Here is a 14,227-nt window from a genome sequence, read left to right as displayed (position 1 = left end):
ATTCTTCAACTCTTGGAAGCTTTGCTCACACTTGTCTGACCAGGAAAATTTTAGATTCTTCCTAGTTAATTCTGTTAAGGTGTGGCTATCTTTGAGAACCCCTCAACAAACCTTCTATAATAGCCTCGCTAAACCCAAAAAGCTTCGAACCTCTGAGGCGGTCTGTGGTCTAGGCCATTCTTTCACCGCGGCAACCTTAGCGGGATCTACTTTTATTCCCCCGTTAGTGACAATGTGGCCCAAAAATGCAACCTCGGACAACCGTAACTCACATTTTTTGTACTTGGCATACAATTGATGTTCTCTCGCCGCCGTAAGGTCAAGCGTAAGTTGCTCCTCATGTTCCTCCTCCGTCTTAGAATAAATCGAATATCATCTATGAATACAATGACAACCGATCCAGATATTCCTTGAAGACTCGGTTCATGAGGTCCATAAAAGCTGCTGGGGCATTTGTAAGTCCAAATGACATCACCATGAACTCGTAATGTCCGTATCTCGTTCTGAAGGCTGTCTTCGGTATGTCTTCATTTTTGATTCTTAGCTGATGGTATCCTGAACGAAGATCAATCTTAGAAAATACATTTTTCCCTTGAAGCTGGTCAAACAAGTCGTCAATCCTCGGTAATGGGTACCGATTCTTTATAGTCACCTTGTTCAGTTCTCGGTAATCTATGCACATTCTCATAGTACCGTCTTTCTTTTTAACAAATAGAACTGGTGCGCCCCACGGAGAGTAGCTAGGTCTGATAAACCCTAACTTAAGCAATTCTTCCAACTGTATTTTCAGTTCTTTCAATTCAGATGGTGCCATCCTATATGGTGCGCGGGAAACTGGTGCTGTTCCGGGCACTAATTCTATCACAAATTCGATTTCTCTGTGTGGTGGTAACCCGGGTAACTCCTCTGGAAATACATCAAGAAACTCAGCAACTACCCGTGTTTCCTCCGGCTTTCTTTCAATTTTCTTGGTGTCATCAACCACATTAACTAGATACCCTAAGCACCCACGCTGTAATAGTTGCCCAGCCTTCATTGCCGAAATAATAGGAGTGCGGGGTTTCTTTCCTACCCCCCTGAACTCGAAAGTCTCTCCATCTTCTGGTGTGAAAACAACTTTCTTTTGCTTGCAGTCAATTGATGCTCCATATTTGGTAAGAAAATCCATGCCCAAGATTACATCAAAATCAAATAAATCTAATACAATCAGGTCTACAAATAATTCTCTACCATCTATCCTGACAGGTATACCCCTAAGCCAACTTCTAGAGATTACAACCTCCCCAGATGGTAACATGGTCCCAAACCCCACAGTAAATAATTCACTCGGTGCATTTATATGATTTACAATTGTGCTAGCAATAAAGGAATGAGTTGCACCAGAATCAAACAAAACTTTACAAGTGGTGTTGTCCATAGGAATCTGACCTGATACAACCGAAGGACTGGCCTCAGCTTCTGCTTGAGTGATGGCAAAAACTCTGGCTGGAACATACTTGTCATCTTTCTTGGGTTCTGCTCTGCTCCCAGTCTGTCCCCACAGTGGGCAATTGCGTTTGATGTGTCCTTCTTTTCCACATTTGTAGCATGCTTTTGCGCGACACTCGCCGAGATGACGTTTGGTACATTTAGGGCATTCTGGAATGTTTCGCCCACTGCTGCCATTAAATCGTTGGTCGTTATCACTTTTGTACCTCTTGTCTTGACTTGGCTGCCCGGACTGGTCCTGTCCCCGTTTCTTGTGGTCATTAGAATTGGCTCCACCTTTCTTAGATTCTCTCCTGGCAGCATTTTCCTTCCAAATTTTGTTTTCACTCCGCTCCGCCGTAAGAGCCATTTCGACAACTTGAGCATAACTGAATTGACCCCTTGACACAATTTCCACATCTCGAGCAACCATTGGTTTCAGGCCCTCCACAAATCGATGTGCTCGCACTCTATCAGTAGGTACCAGATCTGGAGCGAATTTTGCCAATCTATCAAATTTTTGTGCATACTCAGTCACAGTAAGACTCCCTTGGACTAACCCAGTAAATTCATCGACCTTTGCTGCTAGAACTGCTGAGTTATAATACTTCTCATTAAAGACCCTTTTGAAATCGTCCCAGTTCATGGTATCTACATCCTTTGTTTGTTCCACCACCTCCCACCAGATACGAGCATCTTTCCTCAGCATGTAAGATGCACACTTCACTCGGTCATTCCCATCCACCCTTAGCATCTGCAAAATGCTTTCTATGCGACTTATCCACTCCTCAGCCACTACCGGGTCTATGCCTCCCTCAAACTCAGGTGGGTGTTGTTTCCGAAATCTCTCTGCTAACAACTCATGTCTAGCCTCTGTAGCAGGATATACCACTGCAGCTGGTGGGTCTCTATTTTCTGCATCCTGCCTTATTTGGACTGGCGGCTCCGGTTGACGTCTCAGCTGACGAAGTTCTTCATCCTGCCTATGAATGATTCCTTCCAGTGCGGCAATGCGCTCTTCCCATCCCTGTGGTGCTTGAGGTGGTTCATTGATCCCTCCATCATCTCGGCCTTGGCCTTGGCCTCGACCTCGACCTCGACCCACTCTAACTGACCTTCTAGGAGGCATTTCTAAACTCCTGAACCACACAAACCAATACACATCAAGATCATTTTGATCATCAATTTTACATGAAAATAATGTTACCCTCTCGCATGCAGAAATTTAAGGCAACTTAATTATAAGTAATAACCACTTACAGTACAGTGAGTCGAGCTCGTCTCATGGCGGTGAACTTTACATGTTAGGGCTAACCACATTCTTTAGGACCGTATTGCTCTGATACCATATTGTAACACCCCGATTTCCCGAGATGTCACATAGGATAGTCCGTATAAAACAATTTAATAAGATAAAGACAAACAAATACTTCTTTATTGAAAAATATCCAAGCATGAGATCTCATTGTTTAAAACAAAATTCTTTTAGTACTGTAAACTTAAATAAGAACTAGTTAAGTCAAAATAATAGTTCCAAAATGTTTAGCAGTTAAAAAACATTAAAAGCAAAATACTGTGCCAGCCCCCTAACATGCGGTCCACGCCTCGAGCTCTTCATTCTCACTGCTTAGCCTTACCCTTACCTGCACACAGAGTACCCGTGAGCTAACGCCCAGTAAGAAGAGCTATGTAGGACATAACCCTCCTAACTAGTTACTTGACATAATTTGCTCTTTTATATTAATCAACAGTAATTCACATTCCTTAAATATATCCACAACGCATGTTGTTCTCACATGCACACATCAAGTCTCATACCGCACATTATACTCACATACGATAATCAACTATTCTCTCATGTTGATCAGACATGAGGTAACCTACCCTGCCTTGTGTTATTCTCACACTTGGCATCCAACAGGGCAATTAATTACCATAAGTTGTACTCACCCATGATAATGTTATAACCTGCAAGTGTTATGCTCACACAAGCAGCAAGACCCAAATATTATTCTCATGCTAATGATGCTCACAAAAATATAAGGAAATCACAACACTATCAAATTAAATAACAACCAACCCAAGTTGTATGCATAACATACACCCTGTGTACAGATGTCCACTCTTCTTACCTCAGTTGCTAAGACCACACTTGCTACCTCGAGCACCTCAACGAATTTCCTTGTTGAGAACAAGATCCTCTAGAAACCCCTGAACGGAGTGTCGCCGGAGTTCTCGTCGGTTTCGTCGCCGGTAAAGTGTAACTTTGTCTCCGATGGCTCTTGAAGCGTCCTTTCGATTGGGGAAGCTCTCCACAATGCTCAGGACCTCAAAACGATCAAGAAAAGTGGTCCGAGAAGGCAGATCGGGGTTGTCTTCTTCGTTGGCGGTGTACCGCCTTTAATGGAGTCAAAATTTTGGATTTTCGTTTTGGACGTTAAAGCTTCGTTTTCTTACGTCAAAAACAATCCTTAGGGTCCCATGCACTCAAATATAACCTCCCTTGACCCAAGAACAAGCTTAAACACGTTCGAATTCGAGTCCGTAACTAAGCTGCACCTTTGAAGCTTCAAAAATGGTGAATCTCAAAATGACGACTTCCGCCCCTTATACCACGTTAAAAAGCTTCCTTAGGTCGTATATAAGTGATCCCAAACCCCCACGTTCACCCAGGTTTCACTCCGCTTGAAGAAACGAAAATTTTCGGTATCGTATACGCCGTATACGTGCTCTCTCTCTCTCGTTGGTTCTCTGTTTTGGGTGAACGAAAATAGAGTTTAAAACCTAATTTCTATCGTGTTTAAACCCAAGCAAAATATCGCTTTGAACCGAAGTGGAGCGATTCCCACTCCACAAAAATAGGTCCTCCGAATCGTGCGTATATACACTTCGTATATGCACACTAACAGAAACTTAACAATATTAATAATAACATTAAATATAATAATAATAATAATAATAATAATAATAATAATAATAATAATAATACGTTAATTTTAATAATAATAATAATAATAATAATATATACCCATATAACAATATCCAGATATATATATCTATTAGGCATTATGCACATGCCAATAATATCAAATATTATATCATCATAAAAATCTCATACATATTTAAACCCATAAATATGTAAAATAATAAAAAAATACTCTCCGCTAAAAAAAAAAATATTACAAAAATACCCTTTCGGAGTTAGCGGATATTACACTATAACCCGCATCCAACGCGTATACTGAGTCTTAAATATTCTTGACTATAGCATGATTGACCATAATATTAGTCTATATCCAGTACTCTAGTCGTACTGATTTGATAACATCAGTCCATACTATAAGTACAACTAACAATAATACCACATGCACTTAGTACTCTAGGCGTACTAGTGTTGCTAGCACTATTTTGTACTTTCTAAATTGCCTAAAATATATCCCGTCGATATCTAATCGCAACTATATGTACACTAATACTGCTTATCTAACTAGCAAACATAAAACATGTACGCTAAAAATATACATATGTGCAGGTGTTATACCAATCTTACCTCAACTCCGCAATCAGGTGTGCCGGTCAACTTGAGTGGAAATTTCTGCTCGACGATTAGTGGCCTTAAGTCACAATCACATAGAATCGGTAAGTGTCTCACGAAATTTTTTTTGGAGACTTAAACTCAAAACTGAAAATTTCCCTATCAATAAATAGTGTGGCACTATCCTAAATATCGAGAAAACGTTAAAATTGGAGTACCTAAAAATCACCCCAACCAGCTACCTAGATCCCCAAATGGTTCACCATATCTTAGGGTCTTGCCCGGGAAAATGGTTCACCGTTTCTACAGAATTGGTGGACCATTTCATAGTAGAAAACATAAACCTCGAGTTTTCTTCTTTAATTCTACCCCAAATTTTAACAAAGTTTTCAGAACACCTAATTACAGCATAACAAACACAATTCAACCAAAAACGACATCATTAAAGCCCTGAAATCAAAATCACTATTATTGAGCTAAGTTCGAGTTCAAAAACTCAAACTATATTATAGCTACAAGACTTTCACAAAACTAGCACAAAACAATCTTAATTCAATTCCAAAACTCAAATCAATCATCCCCAAATATTAACATAAGCAGAATAAAAAACTCAAGCATTAAAACCATGCTTTTCCTTCCAAAATGAAAAAGAAGGTGAGCTTAAGGGTTTACTTTGTTCTTTCCTTTGAATGCTCTACTTAAACCTTCTAAAATCATTGTTGGAAATGGATGAATTACTCACTAAAATTTGGGTTTTATTTTGGGTTGAGATGAGGTCGAGAAAGAGAGAGAGAGAGGTAGGTGAGGAGAGAGTGATTTAGCTTTAGGTTTTTGTTTTTATCTTAATTTGTGTTTTCTAACTATACTACTCTAATTAATAAATCAACTTGTAACATAAAATAAATCAGCTTAATAATAATTAAATAAACACAAATAGAAAAATTCCAAAAATACTCTTACTTGGTTTCTAAGTAACCTTTAAAGTTAGGAGTAAAATGATAATAACTAATTACCCCACACAATTTTTATATTCTAACTGTCCATAAATCTTGCCGTGCTATTTTTATGATACTAAACTTTATCTAAGTGACACTAAAGGCCAAATCATCGAATTCTACTGTTGTCAAGCTTAAAACAAGAATACAACAAAATTCATAAATAACATCCATGACATATCTAGAATTCAATAAATTTTCATAATTGAGAAATTATTATTATCCCAAATTCAATTTGGGTGACGTGGCACATTTCTTTGGGTGACACATATCATCGCATCAAAGCTTGGGCAGAGGAAAAAGCCTGCGAAATGTTCGCCCAGATTTACACTCAGTCGAATGTAATAACAGATGAACCAAGTATAGTTTGTCGCACAATATAAACATGAGTTGACCTAGTCGGAAAGAAATGGTCCGAACATCATACGATCTGACCAAGGGAAAAATGCGTGATAGAAGAAACTTAATATAGTTTCCTATTTAATATGTAATAAAATCCCAATTTAAAAGGATTTCCATTTATATATATTTCTCATAATTTAAGAATGTCATTTATTTCCTATTTTCATGGATCGACAGCTTTCAAGAAACAAATACCTGTTGTAAAAATCTCCTATAAATAGTGGAGCAATTCTATTGTAAAAGGATCTTAAATCATTTTGTTTGAGAGAGCTATTACACTGCTCATTTTCTCTGTAAAGCTTTCGAGAGAAATGAAATCTTTTTTTTCCTCTCTACTCACAAGTTAAATACAACAAAAAGGAGAGTAAATTATTATCAGAATAATAGAACTGGACCTCTATAACATATTGTGTTCTTAGTTTTGCTTACTATTGATTATATTCTTTTTACATCTTATTGATTTCTTGTCGCTTTTACGACTCAGTGTCGTTGGCCAAAAGCGAGGTCAACAATTATTTCTTTAATGTCTATTTCTAACAATAGGTCTTATTTTCTACTATGCACACATAATCTTAAAATAATAATTAAATTCTAAATAAACTGCTATTTGTTTACTAATTTTGTGTATAAATATGCGGGCATTACAATTATCCCCCCGTTAAATAGATTTTGTCCTCAAAATCTAACCTAAATAAGTTTAGATATTGAGCCCTCATGTTGGACTCCAAATCTCAAGTGGGTTCCTCCACCTTGATGTTCCTCCAGAGTACTTTGACTGATGCTATGGTCTTGTTCCAAGGAACATATCCTTTCTATCAAGGATTTGAACTGGTTGTTCTTCATAGGACAAATCTAGCTGTAGCTCTAAAGCTTCATAACTCAAAACATCAGTTGGATCTGATACATATTTTCTCAACATTGATATATGAGAGACATTATGCACCGCTGAGAATAATGGAGGTAAGGCTAGACGGTCAGCTACTCTGTCCAACCTTCTCGAGAATCTCAAAAGGTCTTCTAAACCTAGAGCTCAAATTTCTTTTCTTTCCGAAGCACTTCACCCCTTTCATTGGTGAAACCTGTAGGAAGACATGATCTTCTACCTAAAACTCTATGTCTTTGGATTTTGGATAGGCATTCAAGCCTTGATCTTTTCTATAGCATCACTGGTCCTCTAAATTGATTCTGGACCCAAATACTTTCCTTCCCCAATTTCACCCCAGTGAATCGGGTAACGATATTGCCTCCATTACAACAACTCATAGGGAGCGATCCCTATAGTACTCTGATAACTGTTATTGTAAGAGAATTCTATCAACGACAAGTACTTTTTCATGAACCCTCAAAGTGTTGGTTTTAATTTTTACATTTCACATTAGAGTCTCAGCGAAAGTAAGAATAATTGGATTTTATAAAATATTTTAGATTGAATCTGACATGAACCATAATCCCAAAATCTCAACATGATTACATAAATTAAATCTTAACTACGTGTAAAAGAATATTACCTCTTGATGCCTATCAAGCTATCCTCGATTCTTTCGTATATATTTTCGATCACCTAATCCAAAAGCAAATATGAACTTGTTAAAGATTTCACACCACAATCTTTTAGATTAGCCTCAACACTCAAGATAATAGTGGACTTATAGAATCTATATATTTATATAATGCTTTTGTTAGGTAGATGAAGTGGCATGTTGTATGAGTTTTTTTCTATTTTCTTTGAATAATTGGACTTATAGAATTAATATGATAATTGAATTTCCTGTTATAGTGTGTACTCAACTCATGAGACACTATAACATGAGATGAGGGATAACACCAATCTCTAGAGAAAGAGAGAGAGATGCGTGGGGTAGAGAGAGAGAGAGATGGTCATGCAACTCGTTTAGGGTTTAGGAAAATTGTATCATTCATTTTTTTTTGTCTCTGTTATATCGTATATAATGACCCTCAAAAATTATTTATTCATATTATGTATATATCATATATCTATTCTATGTAAAGTGTGCCTATATAACAGAATTATTGGTTTATGAGAAATTCATGGGTGACTTTTAATTTATATTAAAAATAAAATGGTTTATTATTAAAAATAAAATAGTTTATGAGAAATTCATGGGTCACTTTTTATTTATATATAATAAAATAAATTCCATTAAATCCAAAAAAATAGGGTTCTAGATTTTCTTTAATTACCGTATTTCTAACCCTATTTGATTATTTATGTCTCTTTTATAAACCCTATTTGATTAAAGTTAAGAGTATAAGATTAATTCAAATTATTGTTCATATATTTTTAATCAAATAGGGTTCATATATTAAATTATTTTTGATTAATGGGATTAATCAATATATGAACAATAATTTGAATTAATCTTATAATCTTAACTTTTTAATTCAATTAATAATTATTTGTCACGTAATTATTAAGTCTTTTCCCTTTAATTTTCCTTTTGTTGATGATGCTAATTTATTCATATTTTGATTTCTACAATTTTTGTGTTCAGACCATTAAGGTAGTGTTCTACTAGGGGATCTAACGAGTTTCGCCCCTTCGCTAATGGCCGTTTGGTTGGGAGGAATAAAAATATAGGAATAGGAATGGGAATGTGAATAAGAATAGGAATGGAATGGAATAAAATTTAAAAATGCATAAAAAAAATTGATAAAAAAATAATTAATTTTTTTTTCTTGTTACATTGGAATGGTCATTCCTTCCTTTTTAAAATGGAATAGCCATTCCACCAAAATGGTGGAAAGAGCATTCCATTAGAATGTCATTCAAATACTTTAAAATGCAACCAAACAAAGGAATAGAATGAAAATTGTTTCCTTTCCATTCCATTCCATTTCATTACCTCCAACCAAACGCCACCTAAGAGTTCAAATTCCACTATTGTATAAATCTTCAATTTGTTCTATTTCTTATATTAACTGAAATTTTACTACTCTTTTTTTTTTTTTTTTAATTTTTTAATTTACAACTTTATTGTTTATATCTTATTAGGGACATTCATGGATTTTTCGATTTCTTTGAAATATACAATTAATGAGCATTACTTTTTGATCATAGTGTGTTTTCCATGGCTGAAAACCTCAATAATCTCTATCATTTGATATCAAATAAAATAAAATTATCATGATGTATACATTATGGTTATTTAATGAGTAATTAGTGTGTTGAAATTGTCAAGCTGATATTTAGAATTGTTTATAATTGAATTGTTTCTTTGTCAAAATTAATATTAAGTATATTTATATGTTTATAGGTTTATCTATTTTCTCTTAGATCAATCATGCTCATATAGCAAAAAAATCATACTCATATAGACATGTTATTTTCATTTTGTAATTTAGATCTTCTTAGTCATTATTTAGTTCACTTAAACCTTTTCCGATTATGGTAACTGAAGTTTTGTTTCTTTTAAGTACTCTATTACAAAGATCTGTATTACATGTATTATTTATTTTTGACTATGAAGAGGTGGATTTTTTTATTGAGAAACATATAGGGTGACAAATTATTTTTGATTAATGGGATTCATATATATAACTGTGTATATTAAATTTTTTATTCAAATAATGATTTTTGATTTTTACGTGATTATTTATTGTTCATATATCTAGAACCCTATTTGATTAAAGTTAAGATTATAAGATTAATTAATTTGTGATTTCTTCCTATACACATAATAATAATCTCACATAATAACTAATAATATATTTTTTTTTAATTTTTAATTGTATCACTTTTAAATAACATAAAAAAAAACTAGCATAAAATTTAGTATACGTGCCTCGCACGTAATTTTTTGCTAGTATATATATAAGCCTTTAAATCAATCCAATAAAATAATGATATATTATATTTTAATTAAAATTTTAAATTCAAATTCAAATATAATAATATCTATAAATGAACAACCAATTTGAGTTATATCTTTACTTTAACAATTATTTTTTATTTTAAATATCTTATCCAATAAAATATTTAATTTAAATAATTAAAAAGATAATTATTACTTATTTTGATTAACCTCATTAAATAATAAAATAAACAAAACAAATTCATGGGCTTTTATATGCCACTCTACACGTGTGAGCCATATTTTAAAGCCTAAAATTAATTTTTTAATTTTTTCTTAAATAAGATTTATTATTTATTTTGAAATAAATAAGAATTTATCAACTTATATTAATCTTTTACTTCACTTGGAATAATTAAATATTATTTTACACTAAAATAATATGTTTCTCTCTCATAATATTATTCAATAATAATATTATATTTAACTAATTAATCTAATTTTATCAAATAAAATTAAAAAGTTTAATTCCATTTTAATTACTCAATTCAATATTGACATAATTATACAAAATTACTATTTTTCCCTCAAGAATTATTTCTTATTGAAATTAATTATTTCTCAATTCATTCCTCAAATTAAAACTTCCCCTATATAGTGTTGTATATGTTATTTTTTGTGCCCTAAATAAAACCCATTTCAATATAATCAGATTTACTAATTAATAAAAGATCAAAAATCGTTTTATGTTTCATGGTTCACATGATTTATTTCATGATTATGTTTAATGTATACATTTTATTAAGTCCAGAATATATGTAAATATATGTATATATTTGTTCATGATTATAGTATCGTCAACACAGTGGAATATAATCATGATTATATGTTCAAAAGTTTAATTCTCATGATTTATCAGTTCACTAGATTTAGACTAGCATGATAATCAGCGATAAGGTATACTTACACCTTGGATAAATCTTATGTCATTTCCAGGGCATTGACAAAGTTTAACAGTATTGGATGTATGGAGTTTACATTGGAAGGGACCATTATTGATCTTGGATAAGATATCATAAACTTACCGTTATATCTTTCTAAGTCAATATAGATTCCATATAGCACTCTCAGTTATAGAGAACGCTCTATATCTTAATCCTGATATGGTTAAGTCAATATAGATTCTATTGGAAGGGACCAATATAAATCTTGGATAAGCTATAGATTCCGTATCTATGATTAGCGCTCCCACTCAATTAAACTACCATGTTCTTAACCTATACGTCACGGGAAGAACCATTTGGTCGACTTTAACTAATAGGTTAAAGAACACAAATAATGCAACTGAACTAGAACCTATCTCAAGATTGAGATCATTTGATCTAGGATCAACTAGGTGATATTGAATTGAATAGATATTACGACAAATTTATCATATCTAATCTAAGTTCAATATCGGTCCCTTCTGATGCATACTCCATGCATCCAACCCAAGCTTTACTTTAACCAATGCCTTGGAAGGGACATAACACTTATCCAAGGTGCAAGTAAACTATGTTGTAGATTATCATATCAGTTAAACCCCGTGTACTGATAAATCTAGGTATATATTTAATCACATAATCTTGATTACTTTCCACTGTGCTGACGACACAATAAACAAGAATATCAATGTGATAAGGATTCAGATAAATTTATAAATCAAATAAATATATAAATGATCACATGAACCAAATGACATAGATCAAATGAACCAAATGACATACTAAATAAGTAATGAGAATAAACTTATTTCTTTATTGATAATTGAATAAAGAAGATTACATTGAAATAGAGTTTTATTTAGGGCACAAAGCCCAACATATTGGGCAAACGACTGATGAATGTCGCCAATTGAAAGATGAGATAGAAAGTCTCATCGCTCGAGGCCATTTTAAACAGTACGCGAAAAGACATGGCCAGGATTACAACCGACCCACTCTGCCTAATAACCCAAATAACCAGGGGTTACAACCTATTCCTGTGGAAGGAGAGGACATCCTGGTTATTTCGGGAGGGCCACATATCGCAAGGGAAAGCAATAATGCCCAGAAAAGATATGTGAAAGAGATAAAGAACGAGCAATCGATCTTTGCCCCAGAACCTTCCAAGAAGGTAAGAACCGAGGAACCTCCCATTGTACTCACGGAGGAGGATGAGAAAAACGTGAGGTATCCTCATGTCGATCCATTGGTGATAACCATTCAACTCGCCAATAGAAGGATCAACAGAGTGTTAATAGGCAATGGGAGCTCGATAATTATCCTTTATAAGGAGACTCTAAAGAAAATGGGGCTCGAAAAAACCAAATTTAGGCCCTGTATGGTAAACCTTTGCAGATTCACCGGAGACAGTATCACTAGCCTTGGCATAATCAAGCTCGCATTAACCTTAGGTGAGGCACCTTTATCTGCTACTGATATCAAAGACCTCTTAGTTGTCGACCTACCCTTGGCTTACAACATATTGTTGGGTCGTCCAGCACTGATCAGATTAGGGGCAGTCAGTTTGATCAAGTACCTATCCTTGAAATTCCAAACACCAGATGGCGTGGGAGTGGTGCGTGGCGACCAGATGCTGGCTCGCGATTGCTATCGCATAGAGTTGCAGCATAAAAAAGCCAGTCATCAGTTGATGGCGATCTTAGTAGAAGAAATTGAATAGGAAGACGAAGATCTTGACCACCGAGTTCAAGATGAGAAAAACCTGCTAAAACTAATTGAGGAATTGGAAGAGGTCATTCTCGACCCAGGAAATCCCGCAAAGTGTGTATACATTGGGAAGAACCTAGACGAGCAGGTCAAATAGCAGCTTATAAGCTTTGTGAAGGCGAACCAAGATCAATTTGCCTGGAGCCATAGAGATATGATAGGGATCGACCCTAATATTATCTGGCATCATTTAAATATTGGTCCAAACTACCCAGCGAAGAGACAGAAAAGGAGGCCCTTGGATTCGAGAGGCAAAGGGCACTAAAACAGGAAGTTGACAAGTTGTTAGCCAATGACTTTATACGCGAGGTGTTTTATCCCTCGTGGATAGCCAATCCTATTCTCGTCCCGAAGTCCAACAGAACTTGGAGAACTTATCTTGACTTCTCCGATCTGAATAAAGCGTGCCCAAAAGACTATTTTCCACTTCCCAAGATCGACCAGTTAGTGGATGCAACTGCTGGGCACGAGCTTATGTCATTTATGGACGCATATTCTGGATATAACTAGATAAAAATATATGTCCCAGATCAAGAACATATAAGCTTCATAACCAACATGGGACTCTATTGTTATAAATTCATGCCATTCAGACTAAAGAACGCTGGGGCAATGTATTTACTATTGGTAAACGAAATGTTCACAAACAAAACAGGGCGGAATATGGAAGTTTACATCGATGATATGTTGGTAAAATCAATAAAAAGTAAGGATCATACTTCAGACCTCGCGAAATGCTTTTAAGATATTAAAGAAGTATAACATGAAACTAAACCCGAAAAAATGTTCCTTTGGAGTTTCCTCAAGAACTTTTTTGGGATTCATAGTTAACGCGAGGGGTATTGAGGCTATTCCTGAAAAGATCAAGGCATTAATAGACATTCCATCATCGACAAAGCCTAAGGAAGTACAAGCCTTGACAGGGAGAATGGCTGCACTTAACAGACTCATTTCGAAGTCAATTGATAAGTGTGTGCTGTTCTTCAACATATTGCGAGGCAACAAAAAGTTCAAGTGGACAAAAGAGTGCGAGGAGGCCTTTCAGAAGATAAAAAGGCATTTAGCAACGCCTCCAGTTTTGGTGAAACCAATAACTGTAGAGACATTGTTTCTCTATTTAGCCATCTTGGCGTTTAGTGCAGCTATAGTGCGAGAAGAGGGCAAGCACCACCAACCTATTTACTATGTAAGTAAAAGGTTACTAGGGGCAGAATCTAGATATCCCCCTCTAGACAAACTCGCGTTGTGCCTAGTCCATGCATCTCG

General features: G+C 34.9%; 1 protein-coding gene across 1 annotated transcript; it reads right to left on the bottom strand.

Annotated features, from left to right (window-relative positions):
• Nucleotides 1–376: 376 nt before the first annotated feature.
• LOC133033119 (uncharacterized) lies at nt 377–4,382 on the bottom strand. Its single transcript, XM_061107723.1, has 2 exons — nt 3,600–4,382; nt 377–2,606 (listed from the first exon to the last, which is right to left on the bottom strand). Exon 2 carries the CDS (start codon nt 2,594–2,596, stop codon nt 377–379), a length of 2,220 nt encoding a protein of 739 aa, XP_060963706.1. The 5' UTR covers nt 2,597–2,606; nt 3,600–4,382.
• Nucleotides 4,383–14,227: the final 9,845 nt, after the last annotated feature.

The sequence above is a fragment of the Cannabis sativa genome, unplaced genomic scaffold, assembly GCF_029168945.1.
Source record: "Cannabis sativa cultivar Pink pepper isolate KNU-18-1 unplaced genomic scaffold, ASM2916894v1 Contig3, whole genome shotgun sequence".
Classification (NCBI taxonomy): domain Eukaryota; kingdom Viridiplantae; phylum Streptophyta; class Magnoliopsida; order Rosales; family Cannabaceae; genus Cannabis; species Cannabis sativa.
The sequence above is the reverse complement of the archived record's forward strand: the minus strand, read 5'-3'. Positions and strand labels throughout refer to the sequence as shown.